The sequence below is a fragment of the Notamacropus eugenii genome, chromosome 6 (genome assembly GCF_028372415.1).
Source record: "Notamacropus eugenii isolate mMacEug1 chromosome 6, mMacEug1.pri_v2, whole genome shotgun sequence".
Taxonomy (NCBI): Eukaryota; Metazoa; Chordata; class Mammalia; order Diprotodontia; family Macropodidae; genus Notamacropus; species Notamacropus eugenii.
The window spans coordinates 134,616,934-134,639,386 of NC_092877.1; the positions used below are offsets into that span (position 1 = coordinate 134,616,934).

Below are 22,453 nucleotides of genomic sequence, written 5' to 3' on the forward strand. Positions count from 1 at the left end.
GAAACAGGTTTTGAGCCAAGTTAACAATCAGAAATTTAGATTTGGAAGGGAGTTTATAGGATACTGAGTCTATTTTCCAGATAAGGAAATCTAAAATCTGGGAACTTCATTGACTTGCACAATATTGTTGAAGCAATAAACATCAGAGGTGGGATTTGAACCCAGGTCCTTTGACTCCAGAGGCAGTTTTCTTGTCACTGTCCAACACTATCTCTTAATTTTTGTGGTTGATCAGCAGTTTTGGTCATGTCTGACTCTTGACGACCCTATTAGGAGTTCTCTTGGCAAACAGCCTGGAGTAGTTCACAGTTTCCTTCTGCAGCTCATTTTACAGAGGAGGAAACGAAAGCAAACAGGGTTAAGTGATTTGCCCAGGGTCACACTGCCAGTAAATGTCTGACACCAGATTTGAACTTGGAAAGATGAGCCTTCCTGGCTCCAAGCCTGGCACACTATCCATGCACTACCTAGTGACGCCCCAACATATAGATAAATGTATGTGATGGTCTCCATGAGACTTCAGCTCCTTGAGAACAAGAGTGATGGTTTTAGCTTTGTAATGCCATTTAACTGCTATTTTAATTTGTGTTACTGTTTTAAGGAATACATATACATGTGGCTTTAAGAATAAACATGTATTTATCTACCTTCCTTAAGCCCTTGCATGATGTCAAGAACATTACCTGATATTCTCTGGAACCACCTTGGCTTCTTGTCCCAGACAATGAAGAAGTAGTATGCTGGGATGCCGGTCAGTGTGATCCCAAAACCTATACCAGTACTGAACGGATCCGAATAAAGTGACAAGGCCACCATGAAAAAGCACGTGAAGGAAAAGAGAGCTGGGATAAAGAGGGGCACCTGAAACAAAAGACAATGGCAACGGTCACTTTGAACTGCCTTTGGATACTGACTAGCTTCAAAATGTAACTGTACAAACAAATGAAAATTGAGTGATTTCTTATACTTATAGAGTTGATCACAACCGATGGAATGTCCAAAAATGGGATCATCGAATATGTATTACAACACTTGTTTGGAATGGGGAGGGGAAGATGTCTTTATATCATATAAAACATAAAGTTAGGAACACTGTCCTTCTACAGATCTCCTTTTTTATGTTGGGTAAGTATTATTGTTAGAAATGTAACTAAAATTTTTGTCATCCCGGGCAAACTTTGGCAAAAACAAATATCATGGTAAGCAATATGCAAAGTATCCAGACAGCATTTTAAGAAAAATTTCCACTGGGGTGGAAGCTGGAAAAAAAAAATATGAAGATATAGCAAGGAGCTACAAGCAGGGGTGTGGAACCTGCAGTTGCAGTCTCAAGGCCACACTGACTCCAAACTTCCTAATTCTTTCTCTTTGGTCATCACATCATCATTTGGTCATTCACAGTTCTGAAGTTTGAATTCACTCAAAGGGCAGCACTTGAGGGCGTAGAAGGCCACATGGGGTCTCAAGGCTACAGGTTCCCCACCTCTGTAGGGATTAAGAGCTTACACTGGGTTCAGCAGCTAAAGGGATGAAGAGGGCACTTTCTGGAAGGTTCTTTTTTAAACTAAACTAATCTGTTATTATGTATCCACTGAAGGACTATAAAGCATTGTCAGTGGGCTAAAATATTATCACCATGGAGCAAAGACACAATTGTCCTGACTTAGTTATTACTGTGATGAACATGTTCTATATTTTTGGACTTCAAACATTCAGTCTTTGAGAGTTGCCATTATAATCCATTTTAATATGATACAAGTAGCATAGGCCACTTGTTACACTTAAAAATGATTAAGTGTGTATCGATCTATTTTCTGAGACATGCCACAAGCACTGACAAAGTACAGAAGAGGCAAACTCCTTTTTGACCACTGATGAAGATGGTGCCTAACCGTGCAATGAATATAATTAAAAAGCTTTCTGACAACATTATCAGTATATTTTTAAAAAGAGACTAGACGACAAGATCCAACCAGTTCTATGAAGGATTCAGAGAGACTGTGGCTATTCAGCTTTCCAAAGGAAAGGTGTGATGGACAAACAAGACATTTTGTAAAGTGGTATCCTCCTTGAACTCTACCCCCAAATATGAACTTAATATTTATTTCTCTTTTTCAAATATATGCTTTAGAAAAATAAACTATAACATCAAGTAGCTATGTTAATGATACTAAAATACTCAAAATATTTCTAATTTCTTGCGTTTAACTGTCTGTCTCCAGATATAAGGAGGAAGGCCTTCATCACATATAATGGATATTTTTGGTAGATTATCAAGATAGCAAGAATAATAATAATAAAATGATTATAATGATTTCTTTAACATAGAGAACTCCCAAAGAAACTACCAAAGTTGGTGAGTATCTTCTCTGCAATTTACAACCATAGAAAGTTGCTTGGAGAAGAGGCACCATTTGACCCACAGGCCTAAGCATCCCATCATAGTCCCAAGTGCAGTAAATCAGATTAAAGTATCCTTGGGAAATGTTTAATAAAATGAATAAAAAATACAATACTACATAGAAAATGTGAGTTTGTGATTTTCTAAGTTAATATGAGGACAGTAGCAATCCACTTCTATTTGAATTTAACATATTACATATTGGCTTAGAGGTTAAGGAGTTAAATGACTTGCCCAAGATTAATCAAAGAGCCTGTGTGTGTGGTGTGTGTTTGTAGGACTTATTGATTCCAAGTCCAGTACCCTATCTACAACACCTCCTAGCTGCCTCTGATCTAGGCAAGGTCAAGATTCTGTATTGGGGGCTGATATAAAGATGAAATTTCCTCAGTACATTTTAATTCCATTGGCTCTATGGAAGGATATGGCCATGTAGAGCATTAAATGAGAACTCAGGCATGACCTACAATCTTCATCATTTGGAGGAAATAACAGGTGGACTGAACCAGTGCCTCTTGAGAGTTGATTACTCATTTATACTTCTGGATTCAGCAAATGCTACAAATCAGAGGATATATCATTATGTTCATTGTGAAGACTTAAAGTGATGGAGAAAATGCTAAGAGTAAAGATTGAATTTAATTGTTTAATCTCCCCCCAACCTGGGGAACCAGTCATTAAACATTTACCAGCACTCCCCTGTAAGAACCATATCGATGAGATCACAAATCCAGTAGAATAATGTAATAATGAATAGCCTTTCATAAATCTCTATTTGATTCCTTGGAAGTCTTTATGATTCTTGACAATCCGAAGAACTTTTTATTACAGTTTGTCACAGAAGACTTCTGGAAGGAAGTTGTCTAAATTTTCAACCCTTTAAGCCAATAGGTGTGGTCATGAGAAAACAAACCACAAATTCACTAAGAGCTTCCTTCTTCAGGGACAATAGGCTGGTACTGATTTTTTTTCTTTCCCAACAAAAGGAAATCCAATCCACTGGGCATGCATTTGCCAGGAAAAGTTAAGCCCTGGATTCAAGGAGGCTCCCATCATCAGTGTCATCACGGAATTGTCCCTAGTGAACAACTATGCCTAGGCGAGAAAGATTTATGTAAAACCATTAAAATGACTGAGGTTACCTTGAAAGGACGATGCATATCTGGTCGTTTGTACCGGAGATAAATCAGCCCTGCAACTGCTAGTCCTATAAAAAGCCACCTGGCAAAACTGAGGAAATTCAGAAGACCATAAAGATCACCGGAGAAAAGCATTATCATCGTCAAAGGGTACTGTGAGTGAGGAAAAAAAGAGAGGAAAAAAAGATCCCAACTGAGTCTAGCAAAACAGAACAAATAAATAACGAGAGCACTACAGAGCATCAGCCTCTAATTGGATTTCAAAAGGCCTCCCAGACCGTGAGCCACCAGCATATTGGGAGAAACAGTGGCCTAAGAGCAGCATTTTGCAATGTAACTAAAAACAAGGTCGTTATTATTACCCCACCCACCGGCAAACAGAATGACTAACAGGGCCATTGAACGGGGCCAGTCTACTTTAATATGAGCATCTGGTTGTGGGCTTGTTCCTTTCATCTTAGAACCGGAGAATATTTTTATACCAAGTCAAAGAAATTAAACTTTGGAGACAGAGTACCTGGATTCTTATAATATCTAGGACACTTGCTACAGTTGAAAATGGTTAACTTGGTATTGATTTTGTTTTGAGATCATAGTAACTTGAGCACCCTTGGGCTAATTAATTGATTTCTTTGGGTGTCTGTTTCCTGTTCTCTGTGGAATAGGTGGGGCTTGGATTAGATGACCTGTAGTTGCCTTAAAGTCATTCAATATAATTCAATAAAAATTTATAAAACAAAAATTATGCCAGGCATAAGGGACACAAAGACAAAAATCAAGCCATTCCTGCCCTCAAGAAGCTTACCCAGTTTTGGTATATATTTCCATTCTATACAGAATAACATATACACAGGAGTAAAAACAAAATAACTATAAATTCAAGGATTGGGGGAAGCATCAAGAACTAGCAGAATTAAGAAAGGCTTCTTGTAAGCAATGGCTGTTGAGCTAAGTTTGGCAGGAAGGGTTTCCAAGAGGCTGAGGTGGAGGGAAAAACATCTAGGCAAGGGAAATACCCTGTGTAAAGATAGAAAGGAAGAAGACAGAAGGTCATTAATGGGAAACAGCAATAGACATGTTTGGGTCAAATGTAGACAATGACAAGACGTAATATACAATCAGTCTCAAAATATAAGTTAAGACCTAACTGAAAAACTTTTAAATGTCAAGCAAAGGGAGTTTGTTTTTTAGTTGAAGAGAAATAAAAAAGCATTGGAGCTTCTTGAATGGGATTTGACGGGGTCCAATTGCCAGTTTAGGTCTAAAAATTTGGCCATTAAGTGGAGGATTGATGTTGGAGAAGGGGTCGTTGGCAAGCCAATCAGAAGCCTATTAAAATAATGCAGACAAGAGATAAATCTATGTGCTATATCCTGCTTCTTTTTTGTTTTTGAAGTATGACAGTATGTGAGGTGATAACTGCTAATAATGGCATAAGGCATTTTGAAGACCAATGGCTCTTCCTCTATTAAATGCTGCCCAAACAAATTCCTTGAGATACACACCTGCGATGTGGGCATCTCTACATAACAGTACCTTTGCCCCTGAATATAAACCACTGACCTTTCTTTCCCTCCAAAGTTATTCTCACTATATGCCTGCCTTGTCTGACCCTTAAGACAGCAGAAAATAGGGAAGAAGCTGAGATCAGCACAAAGTGCCTCTGCAGCTGTGCATACCAAGGACAACCTGAGTGACAGTCTGGTCTTTAAATGAAAGCCCTCTCCCCAGAATAAATAATACGTTCTGTTCTCACAAGGGAAGCTTACGGAGAACTTGTACTTTAGAAAGAATTTTTCAGGGGAACATTTTGCAACAAATTAAATCGGTTAAAAAAAATAATAAACCAGACAATGCCTTATCTGGTGCACCTCACAACAATGAAGTATTGCAAAATAATAGGCAAGCATTTACATCACATCAGCAATGGACGTCAGGAGCATTTCCCATTCCATCATGCCCCATCTTTCTAAAATAGATCTCTCTAAATGAAACAGTTTGCAATCCTAATTTCTGTTTTAGTATGTATATATGCTTCTTTTCAGGTACTCTCACCAACTGTCTCACTTTTAATCACAGAATCACTCGCACAGCCCAAGTCTTCCTCCATTATCTTTGTGCGTAATTGTCTTTGCTTTTCATTATAAGGTGTCTTATGATGAGCCCGGGTGTTCTCAGTCTACAGCACTGAGTTTCACTTTCAATTAAGTGATTCTGAGCCTCATTACTCAGACAGACTTTTCTACAAGGCTTTGAGTCAGTGACAGGGGTCAAGCTAATCATTTCCCTTCAAACCTTCAAACTCTTAGGAAAATCATAATGAGATGGGCTTTAGTTACCTGCCTGGGAGAGTTAAATATGACTAGGAAGAAAGATGGAGCAAAGGGAGGCAGTGTATTATAATGAAAAGAGTACTTGGAAGATTTGGGTTCAAATCCCACTGCTAATACTACCTGTGTGACCTTGGAAAATACACTTAACATTCGGGGTCTCAGTTCCCTCCTCTATGAAATGAGAGGGTTGCAGGAGATAGCTTCTGAAGTCCTTTTCAGCTCTAAAACTATATTTCCAATGATGGATAGTGGAGAGTGCTGGTCCTGAGCACTGGGAACTGGTTTGAATCCTGCCTCCAGTATTTAGTTGTGTGAACAAAGGAAAGTCACTTAAAACTTTCTGAGCCCTCAATTTCCTCATCTATAAAATGGGCCTAATAACATCTGAAGTATCTATCATAGACATGTTGTAAGACTCAAAAGAGTTTATATATATTAAGACCCTCACAAACTTTAGAACATTATATAAATGTCAGTAATGAAAAGGGAATCTATATGGACCAAATACAATTCATGCAAGTCTCATCCTACCCCTTCCATGCTTCAGCAAGAAGAGAGAAGAAAGCAGCCCCTGAGAAGTTTTCTTTGAATTAATCTTTGCAAACCCGTTATCCCCAGTTTCATGGAGGAACACTTGTTAATATGCATTACCAAAATGATGACAGCTGGCAGAGGAGTGTACTTGCGGACATGAATCATGGAGAGGATTTCTGGAAGGTGACCCTCACGGGAAGCAACATAAAACAACCTGATGGGAGAAAAATGTGGATTGACTTTATAAATGTTCATTCCACAAAGGAAAACTTGAGAAAACCAGAATCTTTTCAGACAGATTGGGCTCAGTTCTCCCAAGGTGAATTTTTGCATTTCTCCTTTGAGGCAGGACTATGTAAACAGTGAAAGAAATTGAATTTCGAAGTATACAAAATTTGCCAACCATATACTATTGTTCATTAAGTAGATTGAATAGTCATGTCTCATTTATTGTTACCTCCTGTGTTTAAAAAAAAACAGTGGGAAATAATATTGACAATGGAAAAGCTGACAGCTTTAATCATTTCAAGTTTAATCTAAGAAAGACAGCACCACATTGGGGCTTGGAGTTCTGGCCTCAGAGTCATCAAATCTGAGTTCTGACTCTCCCACGTACCAGCCTGAATGGCCCTAGATAAGTCCCTTAACCTCTCCATACCCCCAGGCAACCATCTGAGGCTTAGAGAGACCTCACTGATCTACATTGGGGAAGGGCCTTTTTCACACATCAGTGAAGACAATGATGAAAATGAGTCTGGAAATAATGGTGATAATTATAATAGTAATTTTTATAGTGACAATAATGATAAAATTGGAACCAAAAGGTCTTTTGCAAGATAAGCTCGCTCTCTCTCTCTGTCTCTCTCTCTCTCTCTCTCCCTCTTTCAAATAGGGATTGAACCTAAGGAACTTCCTCTATCAATTCCAATTGACATCTCTAAAACTTATTACCTTAGTGAGCTTTCTAGAACACTTGGATCATGTGCCTAAGGTAAGATTTGATTCCAGGTTCCTGGCTTTAAAAAAACAAAAACAAAAATGCCAACTCCCTGTCCACTAAGCGTCTTCATCTACATCAGTAATCTATCTATCTATCTGTCTGTCTATCTGTCTATCTGTCTGTCTGTCTGTCTAATTAGATAGATAGTAATTTCTCATGGCCTTTTCTAGGTTCAAGAGATTTTCATAGCCAAAAATAAACCTGTTATCACACATGCTACTCTCAAGGCAATACTAATCCTCACCCACCACAAAACGGATATCATCAAGTTAAGGGTAATGCCTCAAGCAAAAAGCATACCAGCGGTTTACAATAAAGGAAATCTCAGTGTCTTCTTCCCCATTTGGAAACTCCATAAAATCACAGGATTTAGAACTAGGAGGAACCATAGAAATTATCTAATGATTCTACCCTAGCACAATTCCTCATTCTGCTTCTACAACCATTATTTTGGTTAGTTGGCTCAGCACATCTTTTGATTAGATACATATCTATTCACTCACCTGGAGACAGCAAAAACGCCCCCATTCATGGAGCCAAAGCAGGAAAGAGCAACAAAGACTGGGACAGCTATTGAGAATCTTCCCAAAAGCCTTTCTGCAAAGGTCTAGAGAGAGACATAATAAAAGAGATATTCAAACACTGTCATGAAATGAAAGAAAAATTAAGCACTTTTCAAGAATAAAGATAGACTTAATAATAATTCTCAATTGCATAAGGGACAAAATTATTCTTATGAAGTGGACCACACTGGATTGACTACCTCTTTAAGGTTCAGTTGGTCAAACATGAGTACATTTAGTCTAATGGAGACAGGGAGGAAAGAAGTTGATGAAAGATGACAGGAAGGAGTCACCCTATCTTTCAGAAGCCCATAGGTAAGAGAGGTAAACAGCGGAATCAGAAGATAAGAAAGCAGTCATTCACCATGCATTTATTTTCTTGTTCTTATATAACAGGCATTGTGCTAAGTTGCTGGGGCTACAAAAAAAAAAAAAAAAAAAGGCAAAACCATTATCCCTGCCTTGAAGAAGCTTAAGTTCTACTTAAATTCTAATGGAGAAGACAACATGCAAACCATTACATACATTTATCCATATCCATATAGATCTTGATAGATGTCTAGTTATATACAGAAAGATATTTTGTGTACAGGCAAGACCATTCCAGGCATTGGAGACAGACAGAGAAAAATCAGGAGATAAAACTGCGTAGAAGGAGCAATCAGAGAGTGTCAATGGCTGTAAGTACATGAAGAGAAGTGAAGTAAATGTTAAGAAACTAGAAAGATAGAAGGGGGTCAGGTTGTAAACAGGGGGTCTTGTATTAGCTCCTGGAGGTAATAAGCAGTCACTGTGGTTTATTGAGTAAGAAGATGACATGTAGAAGAGGTCTGACCTGTGCTTCAGTAAAAATCATTTGGACAGTTGAATGGGGAATGGATGGAAGTGAGTAGAAACCTGAAGCAGAGAAACTAATCATAAAACTCTTGTAGACATCCAGAACTGAAGAAGTAAGAACATGAATCAGAGTGGTCTCTCAAGTGAGTAAAGAGAAGGTTAAGTATAGAACAGATGTTGCAAAGGTAGCAATGGTAAGACATAGTAACAGATTTTCTATGAGAGGTGAGTGTGAGTGAGGAGATGATGATATTTGTGCTGTAAGCCAAGATAACTGGGAGGATGGTGGTGCCTTCAACAATAATAAGGAAGTTTCGAAGAGAGAAGGATTTAGGGAGAGAAGAGTTTAAAACAAAACCAGAGTTTGATGTTCAGTCACAATTCTACATCTCCTCTATTCTCCTTAGTAAAGTGATCATTTCTATTTCCTTGAGACCTCTACTCATAGGAAGTCAGTTTGGAACAGGAGATTCTAATCTCATTATTAAGTGAAAAGAAAGTCACTTCCTTCTTCTAGTCCACAAGACATCTCAGAGACTACTTTTTTTGGATCAAGAGGTGTCCTGATCTTTGTATATAATAGAAAACTGGAAATCCCATGACCCATTTGAGAACATTCCTATACAAGCAGGTGCTATATGGGAGGGGAAGAAAAAGCTTGCCTATCACCATCATCCCTACTCAGTCAGACCTGTTTGAGCTACTGATTGCAACTTATCAGGCATGGGAAGAACTGGGGACACAGTTTTGAGGCATCAGTTAATCCATATTATCAGTGGAGAGCTGGGATTCATCCTAATACTTCTCTGATACCCATGGATACCCATTGTTACATAAGTAGAAGAGGAACTCAGGATAGCCTCTGAAACTTCTTCCTACCCATCGCAAATGCATTCTACTGTTTCTTACATTTAGACTCTAAGGATATAAGAACACACCTACAGAAAACTTGCTCCTCCAAAATTATATGCCAAGTTCCATGGAAATTAGACAAACAACAAATATACAAAGAGGTTTTAAAAATCAGCACTTTGTAATATTATTCCTTCAGAATATAGAACATAGCATACTTTCCTAACTGCTATGAGTAAATGAATGAATGAAGCACTATGTGCAAAGCACTATGCTATATACTGGGTATACAAATATACACAAAGATAAAAATATCTATCATTGGTTGATTGCCTTTTATACAGATAATACCTTATTGTCTTAGTCCATATCAGGACAAAAAAAAAAAGGTTGACAACCATTAAATGTTAAAATTACACTGCTGACTTGAATTGAGTAAAATACATGTATGATTTGAGCTCTTTGGTATGGCTAGGTACAGTGATCAAAATCATTCTGGGCACATTAAACTCCCACATGTGTCCAAAAGGGATTAGGAAGCTTATTCTTAGTAATCCTGGCTGGGTAGATACTTAGAAAGTAGTACTGTTTTAAAAAGGACAGTCAACCAGGACTGGGGGTTCACAAACTAATCTGTTTCTCCATTGCCAAAGGACAGGAACTAGATCTGTTATATCATTGATACAGGGAACTCTCAGGTAAAGAAAATTCTTCTTAGAGAGTGTCCCAGAGCACTGAGAAATCAAATGACTTGCCCTTTCATTGCTCTGAGATTCTAATTTTTTTCTTCTTCTAAAAAACAACACTAGTATAATTTTTTTCATAGACCATGAGGTGATTATTTACAAGAAATCTTTCACAATCCCTCTTGATTTCCCTATTTCCTCCCTTTATTATCTCCAGTTGATACTGCTTCTATCTTGTTTATACCTAGTTTACTATGTACCCTTAGATTGTGAGCTCCTCAAGGACATGAACTGGCATTTGCCTTTAATATCCACCATTTAGCATAGTGCTTGTTACAGAGAAGACCTGTTAATAAGCACTTGCTGACTGTCTGTTTCTGAGAAGAGTCAATCAGTTGTTATGTCTACAATTTGGTCAACTCTGAAATCCTGAAGCGGAACTTTGGGAAGAAGACAGGTCTGAGACATTTAGTTAGACAGATCCCATGCATTTTCCAACTACACTGATCCCAATTGAAAATGAATTTGAACGCCAATGATACATTATTGTTTGGATTCAATGTATAGTCTCTGAGTTTCCCAGTGGTAAGCTATATCCCCAAAAAGTAAATTAATAAATTTGCCCCCAAACATCCCCAACACTGAAAGTTTTCCAAGTTCCATGTGTGGAACCTATCTTAGCTATTTTAAAAAATCTAATGTGGAAAATGCATTAAATGATCATTAAAAAATAATACTTGTTTTATAGAATTCTAGCTATATAAACTAAAAGGAATAGGCCAAGGAAAGGGATGCTACGAAAGTGAAGTTGTTTATTTTAACATACTTTCATAAAAGCTAATATCTAAGATCTTATCTAAGATCTTTTTCAACTTCCTTGCCCAGATGCCCACCATCAGAGTTTCAACAACTTTCTGTCAGAAGAAACCATCATCAAATCGCTTCAGCTCCATAACTCATTTTGCGTTTGCACTTTCCCTAACTTGGACTTACCACTGCCACGGCATTGGACAGCAACAACTCCTCAGCACTGATGGTAGTGAAATAGGCCACATTCGTTAAGACATAGCCAACAGTGACTATGACCATTGAAATACATATTGCAAGAGGAACATTTCTGAAATATAGAAATCAGTTATGTATCAGTCATCTGTTATCTGTCATGTACTTCCTGAAACCAAAACAAGTAAAAAGTCACTCCTTTATTCTTATTTCCTTCCAGAATGATAGGTCCGTTTCCTGGCTTTCAAACATACATCAGGAAGAGGTAACATGCTCAAACCTAAGTTCAGCCTTGTAGAGTAGTCACTTACAAAACAAAACAAAACAAAAAAATCCCTCTCAAAATTGGAATTAGCTTATACACCACTAAAAACTCTTGAATCTTGACTGCTATCGAAGCTGATAATGGCTTCAAAGCTTCATTAATGTGCAATTCTCTTCCACAAAGAATGCACACAACATCTCTTTTAGAAGGATTATGCCAGTGTATCCTTAAAAATAAAAGTGACAATATGCCCCAAATATTTGCAGCAGTACTTTTTGGTGATAGTGAATGAAAAGACAATAGGAAAGAAGAGAGGGGAAGGGGAAAAAAAGGAGGATGGGAAGCCAGGAGAGAAGAGAATAAAGCTAGGAAAAATGGTGCCCATCCATTAAGGAATGGTTGAACAAATGGTGGTATGTGAATATAATGGTATATTATGATTTTCTAAGAAATGAGTGTAAGAGAATTTAGGAAAACAGGAATTCGAACAAGGGGAAAAAATTAAGATAATACCTACAATAATGTTAACGACAGTAGCACTAGAAGGTACCTTAATTCAGATTAATTACAATGAATTGGTCTCAAAGAACAGGTAATAAAGTAAATGTCCCATCTCTCAGTAGAAAAGTAGAGGAGTATGGGTGTATAATGCTGCAAATGTTAGAAGCAGTTGTTGTGTGCTTCTGTGTATTCAACTGTTTTTTCTTTATTATAAGCAGTGGGGAAGATTATATTTCATAAAAATCCTTCTGGAATTTTAAAAAAGCATCATTACCATTTTAAAATAATTTAAAATACAGCTGATGCCAATTTTTCCCAGAGATAGAACAGCACAGGAGAATTCACAGTGATGTCTGCACCCCCACTGCTGTAAGTTCAGTAGGTCCAAGGTCCCAAGATCCCAGGTAAGTTATGAAGCTACAGCTGAGAATCCCATTCATTCACAGGTAGCCTGCTGTTAAATGCAAAGGCTGGCAAGTGCTGACCTAATGCAGTATGAAGATGTACACAGAACACAGGCAATGCTGTATCTTCATTCAATATGCTGAAAAAGTCAGGAAGCTGCTGACCCTTGTAATTTGATGCCATGTTCTCTGTATACATTCCTTGCTTAACATAATCACTTCCTCAGACTTTTTTTCCAGTTCACAAAACTTGGACCTTTATCTCCCTGCACAAAGGCTGCCTGTTTTGTAACCATGGTGCTTATCAACCCCAAAGAACCTTGATACTGTTGGATGCTTCTAAGAAGACCTCAGTATAATTTCCTCCAAGATGAAAATTAAGTTCCAGACAAGAAGAAAAGACACTATGTGCTTGACCATTGACCTCTAGAACCTCCCTAGGTTTAGCATACAGAATCATTGACTTATATTGAGCAGTAGTCATATTGCCCTCTGACAGCAGCAAGATGAAAACAAAACAAACAAACAAAACTAGCTAGTCAGCAGTGACTGTTCATTATACAACTGATGCCTGGAGCCATAGCTAGAGCCAAGGAAACTAGAGTTTTGTCCTGGGGTGTCAAAATATAGAGGGTACCTACAAAACAATCAGAAAGCAGGACTGAAACCTCATGGTGTCCTGGTACACTTTCTCCCAGTTAAGACATATCATAGAAGCTCTTTCTTAGTCTGACCCTGCCCCTCCTCACCTAGGATTGTGGTGGCTGTAGTAAAAATGGGAAATTGGTATCTCTTTACCTCTCTTCTACATATACAGACACTTACAGTGACTATAAGAAATTGATCATTTCATCTTTTCTGAAAGACAAAATTTCCTATGATGCTCAATTTTTGAAACTTGACAAAGAGAAACATTGGACTTCAAATTCTGAATCTCCTGGTATGAAAGTAGCTGATGATGCCCTCTCACAACGTCAAGAGATTTCTATGGATTTTTTCATACCACTTCATGAACTGCTGCTTGTATGATTGCCAAGAAACACATGTAAATAAAACAAAGCATTTGTTCAACAAAGGGATGAGTGGCATAAAACAGTTTCATGGTCAACTGTGATTACCTACAACACATACAGAAAATACAAAAAGTAAGGCAAGTATATAGACAGTTATTCATCCAACCAACCAAATAATCAGTCAATGAGCACTCATTGCCTACATGTGCCAAAGCCCTACAGATACAAAAAAAAAAAAAAAGACAAAAATAGTCCCAGCCCTCAAGGAATCTACATTGGAAGGGATGAGATGACATATAAATAAATGGGTACATTATCTACACAGAGCATAAGGAAGGTAACTGAGAAGATTCCAGAAGCTGGAAGAAATAGGAAAGGTCTCCAACAAGAGACTCAGTGAACATCATAAACCTTAGTTACAACTAAGCTTTTCCTCTTTGCTCTTTCAGTCTTTTCTGCTTAGTCATTTTATGCTATTATCTCTTCATTTGTAAAAGAAAAAAGAAAAAAAGATTCTCAGTAGGTATATAAAGGCCTCTATGGATCATGGATTTAAATGAATGAGGAATTCTCTTGAAGTTATCTGATGCTTTACGTTTCTATGGAGTTGGCCTTGTATTCTTGAACGCTATGTCAGTGAAGCACAAGCTTAGACAAGTAATACTAAGATGGAAAGCTTTTAAATATAAGCCTGGTTATGGTTTTGTGTTGTTCAAGAACAATCTGAAGTAATTCAGGAGAGTACTACTAGGCTAACTACAAAGTGATGAATTCTTTAGCCAATGAAACTAAGCAATCATGAAGGATTTGCAATCACCATTCTTAGAGGGGGTGCCCACACCATGAAAGTATCTTGTAAGTAGTGAGGTACAGTGAACTGATTCTTAAATATGGAGGTAGGACCAATACATCCATATTGGTTGCTAATGGAAAGAGTGATGGAGGAATTAGAACTGGGGACCTCCTTATGTGAAACCATGCCTGTTTATCCAATACTACCAGCAAAGTCAGCACTATCTGTCATCCTTCTATTTCCTTCCATTGTCAAAAGATAAGGATTTTTTTCATCCTATCTTACTATTTAATATTGGGCTCATGAGACTAGAATAGAACTCAACCTCAGGGAATAACTCACTTTCCTTCTGCCTAATTTGCCAATGAATTTGAGTCCCCCAAATTCACTTCTAGTTAAGTTTGTTATTATAATTCTGAACATAGATATTTTTAGTTATAACCCTGGTGGTTCCACATCAATTTTAAAGGTCTTTATGAAGGAAAAGTCACCCTATAAACTAGCCTTTTGCTGGTTAGAAATTTTGTTATTGAGGGAAAAAATACTTTTTATGACAGAGCATGAGGATGCAACTACTTTTACTCACTTGATTAAAAGCCATTTCATTCTGTTTTATAATGTTTGGAATATGATAAGATTCCTTAATGGAATTAGCTTAAAAGCTGGAGAAAACTCTTAAATTCCAGATACTATAGAAGATGACAATGACTTCATTCCCAATTCCCTCCCACATCAAGCATATATAATCCACTTCTTATGGAAAGATGATGGCGGTATGTGTCTTACATCTGTGAGGAGGAGGAGAAGAATGAGGAGATCAGAAAAGAGAAACCAGAGACAAAATGGGTGCTCATCAATTAGGGAATGCTTGAACAAACTGGAGTTTAGGAAGTATGCTGCTTAGAAAACATAACTGCAACCACATGCCAACTTCTCTTGGATAAAACAAAACAAAATAAAAACCACTTGGAGAAACCAAGAGAAAAGAGTGAGAAAAAGAGTGAGCTAAGTGGAGCCAGTGTGGTCTCATGCAAATATTCTGCACTAGGAGTCCAGAAATCCATGTTCAAGCTGTACCACTACCACTACCATCATTTCTGAGGGGCCACCTAGCTTTAATATCTGTGTCTGTAGCTGGTGATCAAAAGTTGTTTTCCATTTAAATCAGGTGGAAAACAGATATAGAACAGATCCAATTTCTACCTTGACATTAACAGTCAATACTTACAAATGTAATTTTAAGCACAGCAGTTCAATTAATTAAAAGGCTTTAATACTTAATATGGCTTACCTCTCCATTTCAGGACTCAAATGGCCAAGAACAGATGGGCTAGCCCATAAAATCTTGCACCAAAGGGAATGATTAGCACAGGTTAACAACTTTAGATTAAAGGCAAATAGCTAGTAATAATAGAGGGAAATAATAAACATAGTCAAGGCAGCTTGCATTATCTAGAAATTTTTTCCCTTTCATTCTTGATTTCTGCTCACCTTCCATAAAGATTCTATAGTCTATATTTATTAATATTTTTACTGATGATTAATTTTATCTGATGAACAATTAGAGGGAAGAAAGGTAGAGGTAGTACATTACAGGTATTATGAACAGCCTCTGTGCAGATACAGGAGTAGGGTCAGGGCTGGGGGAGGTGGAAGGGCAGGGTGTCATGACTATTTACAAATTTTTTTCTGAGAATGGCTTTCATTCTGAGTCATGAAAACCCAAGGAAGTCCAGCTCAGTTTGCAGTTATGCCACAGCCCAGGAAATTCCTTGAAGGTCAGACTAACAAGAGGTCTTTATGAGATTTGTAGAAGCTGTTGAGGGAATATTGCCAAACCAATCCTTTTTAATCTGCAGAAAAATCAGCCTATGCTTTTGGAGCAAATCAAATTTTCCAAGGTACTGAAATCCACAACTCAAGCCAGGAGCCAACAATGAATCCTCCAGGTTGTACTAGAACTACTGAGGCTTCACACTATTATCTATAGGGATAGATCTGTAGCAAGTGAATATACATACATACATGTATATAATGTGTACATACACACATATGTATGTAAAGCACATGTTGTGCTCCCTTAAAACAGATTTCCCTCTGTATTTCAAGATTCAAACAGGAAAGAATAGGTGGGCCAACCTGTAGAATCTTGTATTTAGGGGAATGACTAACATAGGATAGCAACCAAGATTAAAAGTAAATATGGCAGGTCCAACATGTGGATAATGGGGTGAGTCTACAAATGAGCCTAGAATTAAATAGGATTAAGAGGAAGGGCTAGAATTTAACATACTACTTGTTGGGTATGTCATAGTGGAGATTTCTGTGGTATAAAGGTTAGATGAGTTAGTGACTGAGATACCTTCCAGTTCTCAGATTCTATAACTCTATAATTCTGGGGTTCAAGACTGCCTTTGGGGAACGTCCTTTTAATACCTCCACACTTCTCAAAGGAAACAAAAGTGCATCTCTTTATTTTTTAATGAACCAATAGTAATATTATATGACTGGGAGTCAGAGAAAATCTCTGAATAAATTGAAAGATGAGAATTACAAAAGGTCAACGGAGAGGCACATGGTAGGCATGAACAGGCTGTTGTCAGCAGATGGGCTGATCCCATGGTGAGAATGAGGGATAACTGATGGATAGCTTACATGATCCATGGGTATCCTTGCTATGTCAAGAAGAAGCCAGCAAGATCCTCAGCAATTTGTAGAAGATTTATTAGAGGATATGGATGGGATAGGATTTGCATTGTTGGAAGGAATACTCACATGCGCATATTATTGACATCACAGATTCACTGGGATGTTTGAGTATTATCATTATTATCATAATTATCATCTAGAATTTGATGGAGGAGTAGGAAGTATCAATCGGAGTAAACTTATATTGTTTGTATTTATTAATATCCCATGCTAGGCACTGGAGATAAAGTTCAAAGAATGAAACCATGCCTACCCTTAATGAAGTTACCTTCTAATAATGGAATAAGAACTAATTTCTGAAATAGGAAGTCTGGGATTCAAGTTCCACATTTTGATATATAGTAGATGGATGACCTTAAATATGTCACTTAGCATCCTTAGCAGCCCTCTAGAACAGAGAATTTTTGTGTCATGGACATCTTTCAGAATCTGATGAAACCCCTTGGTCCTTCTTAGAACAGTGTTTTTAAATGCTTAAAATAAAAAACACGATTGTGAAGAAAACCAATTATACTGAGATACAAATTATATATACATGCCAAATTAAGAACCCTTGCTCTAGAATTTTAAGTTACTGAGTAGTTGCAGATTCATCTTGGCAAAAAGTGTTGTTTCTCGCACCAATGAAATCACAGGTACAGATCCCTCCTCCAAAAAAAAAAAAAAAAAACTAAATTAGTCATTATCTGCAAACAAATAGTACTTTGTTTAAAAAATAAGGAAAAAAAGAGAAAAAGAACTAACCCCAAGAGACAAAGAGGGGAACAAAAACTAGGAAGAGTGAATTTAATCAAGCCTGTTATAAACCCGCCAAGGTCTATGGTTCATAGTCCAGCTTCAGAACAAGTTTTAGGGCCAAGGAAGGGCGTGATGCTGCGACCGACCTGTTCTCACTGACATGTACATTGTGGCCCCAGCTGAATTCCAGAGTCAAGCTCCTGCCCCTTATTTCTGAGTGTTCTGTGACAAGGCCAGAAGACTTTAGCCTGAAATTTCAGTTACCCTGAAAACTCATCTAAGCTTTACCAATCACCACAGAGGGAAAATTCCACAAACAAAGAGATGTAAAAAAAAAAAAAAAATGAACAGGCTGATTTAAAAGACAGGAAAATGAATGGTGGACATAGAGAAAGGCACAGAGATTCACAAATAAGCCAGACGAAAGTAAATGAAGATATTGAAGAAAATGAAAATACAAAAAAACACCAAGACCAGACTGAGGATATACGGACCACTAAGCCATCTCAACTATGTGTTTCAAGGATCTGATCATTTCTGATACTTCACCCACAGCTCAAACCTTTCAGCGGAAAGGAAGAGTTGCTAGCAATTTTAAAATGAGAAGAAAGAGATCTGCTTTTACCCCAGCATTAGAGTAAACATGGGTAAAGTATACAGGAAGAAATACCTTAGCCTTTATAATAACATACTCCCAACTATGAGCAGGTTACATTTGTTTCCATTTCATATTAAGCACTCAAAAACTAAAACAAAAAAAAAAATTCTTTCCTGCAACTCATTTTTTCTTACTTTCAGAAGTTTGTAAAAGCTCTCTCTCTCTCCCTCCCTCCCTCCCTCCCTCCCTCCCTCCCTCTCTCTCTCTCTCTCTCTCTCTCTCTTTCTCTCTGTCTCTCTCCTTTCTCTCTCCCTCTCTCTCCCTCTCTCTCTCTGTTTATTCTTGATGTATTACTACTATCTACAATCACCATGGATAATCAGTTTCCAAACATTATCTCCCATGGATATCATATCCATGAGTTACATCCAGAGATACTTCCCCAGCATGACGAGGTTCTGGACAAAAGCTTTCATGAAAGAGCTAAAATAAACTCCTTATGCTCCAATACTTCAAGGATGCATGATTGCCTCATTGGCAGAGCAGGGTCACCCCTTCCAATAATGCAGCCTGTAACTCCTCCTACAATAATAATGTGCTTTAAGTCAAAGACAATTATCATCATGTTCCATAAATCCCCTTTTCTCCAAATTAAACCTTCCCATTTCTTTCAGCAACTAGTAAATACAATAGGACCTTATACTTCCTTATACAGTTGACTGAGGTCCACTGTCTGACTATAAAAAGGTAGGTGCTATAAAAAATGATGAACAAAAAATTTTCCTGTTCTATTCTCATCCCATTTTCATCAACAATACCCTCAACAATATCGATATGATCAAGAATTTCAAGTGCTAAGAAAATAGGTATGTGAGTTGACGGTAGCTGATATCTTCTCACTCATCTTTCTGGTGGCAATAATGCCACAAGTGATAGTTTTCAGTCTTGCAGATACCTGGAAAAAAGGTTACTAAGAACATTTTAGGTTAATCAGGTCATTAGCACTGATTTCCTCTCATTTTCTAAGGTTGGGCCCAGCCACTTGTATCAATGTCATTTTTCTAAGACATTTTGAGCTATTAGGATACAAATATATTGCTTATACTGTCAAGGATGCATTAATTTTAAAAATTAGATATTTACAAGACCCTTTTATGGGTAACAGTAGATAGATACACTCTTTGCAAGAAGGCTTTTCTTTCTCTTTGCTTATTACAACTTGTCCAAATGACATTCTATCTGGCAAATCAGAAGGGTGCAGTCTTATGAATGCTGGCCCTATGCAATGTACATGCCTCCTCCCCACGCCCGCTGATTGTCTAGACCTCATTTCTACTCAGCTTTTCTCTCATTCCTCACTGATATCTGACTAGTCTACCTAGCATGTGAACTCCATAGAGTATCTTTTCTTTACCTCAGAGTATTAAAAATAAAGCTAATTTTATTCCACTCAATTCAGCAAACATGTAAGGGTCTACCATATGCAAGGCATGGATACGACAGATAGCTATAAAATGTTAATCACAGTGACTCATACTGAAATAGTACTTTACAGTATACAAAGTACTTTCCTCACAAAAGCCATGTAAAGTAAATAGTACAAGAATCATTTGTTTCTTTTTTTGGTTTTTGTTTTCAATATAGACCTGAAATTTCCCTGGCAAAGGGAAATCCGGATGTGGAACCACTGGGGCACATTCAAAAATGCACCTGTAAACTACTGTCCTGTTGCCAATCCCTGTGAGTATGTCTTGTCCACAGTCACATAGCCAAGATAAAATGGGGGCAGAACCCAGGTCACTGTTGAATGTAGGCCCATGGGGCATTGCACACTTTTACCCACAATCATCACTCCCTATCATCTCCCAATTTTTACCTACAGAAATCCTTTCTTCAAAGCCCAGTTTAGTTATCAGTTTGAGTACCACATCATTCATGAAGGTTTTCCAGTCTCCCCACTCCCACGGTTTCTCCCATCCAACTTCTCCCATATAAATCCAATCCTTTTTCCTAATACTACATCCTGCTCCCATGGAAAAAGGAGATGTGAGCATCAAAAAAAGTCTTTGTACCATCTTTTCTCCACTACCACCAATATTTTTTTAAAAGGTACTTGAAAATATGCAATTTCATTTTTGGTAAGTAAAATCATATGTACAAAAGGCACTATTTAAAGGACTCCTATGATTAACACATAAGATTTTTATGACAAAAACTACATACTACATATGGAAGCCTTTAAGAATCTTGGGAAAAGTGCAGCTGTAAAAATACCAGTCATTCCGATTATGAGTAATCCTTATGGATTCTAATTGTTCCTACTTACTGTTAAAAGAAGAGAAAAAAATAAATCAACCTTCTATTTCCTTAGAGCCTTTTAAAATTTCTTCAAACCCTAAGCCTCATAAGATTTCTCCTCTCAACTATGTTTCCCAAATACTCTTCTTTTTGCCTTTCAAATGTGAAGAGGTGAAGGCTTAAGGAAAGAATATTTTGAAAAGCAAACACTTATGTTTTCATAAATCTTTTTGCCACCTGTAACTTGACACAGGGAGGCCTTCTCAAGTCTTTGATATTACTGATATTATTTTCCTTTTATCAACCTGCTTTTCTTCTAAGCCATCCCTCATAAGAGACCAAGCAATAAAACTCAGAGAGGCAAGGGAACTTGTCTATGACTTGGGATTGCTCTAAAATAGATAAACAAACAAACAAAATAGCCTATTTCCTGGGCAGAAAAAGAAACTCAGAAAACTTATCAAGTTCAAGTCCCTTCAAGCCAAAAGCAATTACCCACTGATGGCTCTCCTTTTCTGCCTTGTCTTCTCTGGCCATGGGACACATCTGTGCAAACCTCCCCAAAGAAGACTTAAAATAAATAGAAAGAGGCAGTGGAGAGGAGGAAAGGGAGAGTTAAGTAAATTTTGCATGGGGAGGGTAGGGGAGGAAGAAAAAGAAATATTTTATTCCATCATATCCTCATGTGAATTCTGAATTATTGAATCTCTGAGAGCACCTGATTTATGAACAGGATAACACTGCCCCCAGCCAAAATCATTTTTAATAAAAAGCAAGAAAGCTTCTGAAGTTCATCTCAGATTTAATATCAAACACAGCAGCCACATATGAACATTTTCCCATAAAGCATCGAAACAGCACAGCATAAGCGGCTGGCGGCCACCAACTGGGAGCTCCAAGGTGCAAACAAACAAGGACGTCTAAGCCATGGAACAAATTCAGCCCCACAACTCTTGAGGTACCAGCCAATGGTGATGGAACGCAGTAGGAAATTAATGTCATCACCAGGAAAGAGGAGCGGGAGCAGAGGAGGCTCATTTATACAGTAAATATATCATAGCATCCAGCTCAACTCTCTTCCCCAGTTCCTTCCACCCAAAGGGTTTAGCTATTTTGTGTGAATATTTGGTTGGGATAGAGATAGGTGTGAAGATAGGGCTTATGAATTAAATGATACAAGGAACTCTTACATGAAGAAACTGGCTTAGGAAATTGCCTAGAGAAGAAGTATCCAACATGGGCCCCCAAAACTCCCCAGTACAGCCCAAACTAAATTAAAATGTAATCGAGAAATACTTCATAAAATAAACAAAAGTACAATAGAACATAGATAATATTAATATGTGATTTTTCAAGTCAGTATGGCTACAGGGAGGCTTTAATGGCCATCTTTTCTATTTGATTTACATAACACTGGCAGAGAGTGCTGACAATCTTAAGGGACCTGTCCAGAGTCACACAGTGGGTATGCATCAGAGCCAGGACTTTCCTAATTTCGAGGCTAGCTGCTATTTTTCAGTCATATCTAATTCTTCAAGATCCTGTGGACCATAGCTTACTCATACTGCCCATGGGGTTTTCTTGGCAAGGATGCTGGAGCAGTTTGCCATTTCCTTCTCCAGCGTATTAAGGCAAACAGAGGTTAAAGTGACTTGCCCAAGATTTGAAGCCAGTGATGTATGAAATGAACTCAGGTCTTCCTAACTCTACACCCAGTGCTCTGCCCACTGCGTCACCCAGCTGCCTTTGAAGCTAACCCCTCCTCCATGGTGGATCGAACAAAGGGA

General features: G+C 37.8%; 1 protein-coding gene across 1 annotated transcript in view; it reads right to left on the reverse strand.

The window, feature by feature from the left end:
• SLC7A11 (solute carrier family 7 member 11) overlaps positions 1 to 22,453 on the reverse strand; it is a 103,020-nt gene that overhangs the window by 13,693 nt on the left and 66,874 nt on the right. The window contains exons 8-12 of the mRNA XM_072621053.1: positions 11,339 to 11,462; positions 7,911 to 8,014; positions 6,525 to 6,621; positions 3,544 to 3,693; positions 684 to 861 (exon numbers count right to left, since the gene is read on the reverse strand). Coding sequence (XP_072477154.1) covers positions 684 to 861; positions 3,544 to 3,693; positions 6,525 to 6,621; positions 7,911 to 8,014; positions 11,339 to 11,462 — 653 coding nt within the window. The remainder of the gene's footprint in view (positions 1 to 683; positions 862 to 3,543; positions 3,694 to 6,524; positions 6,622 to 7,910; positions 8,015 to 11,338; positions 11,463 to 22,453) is intronic.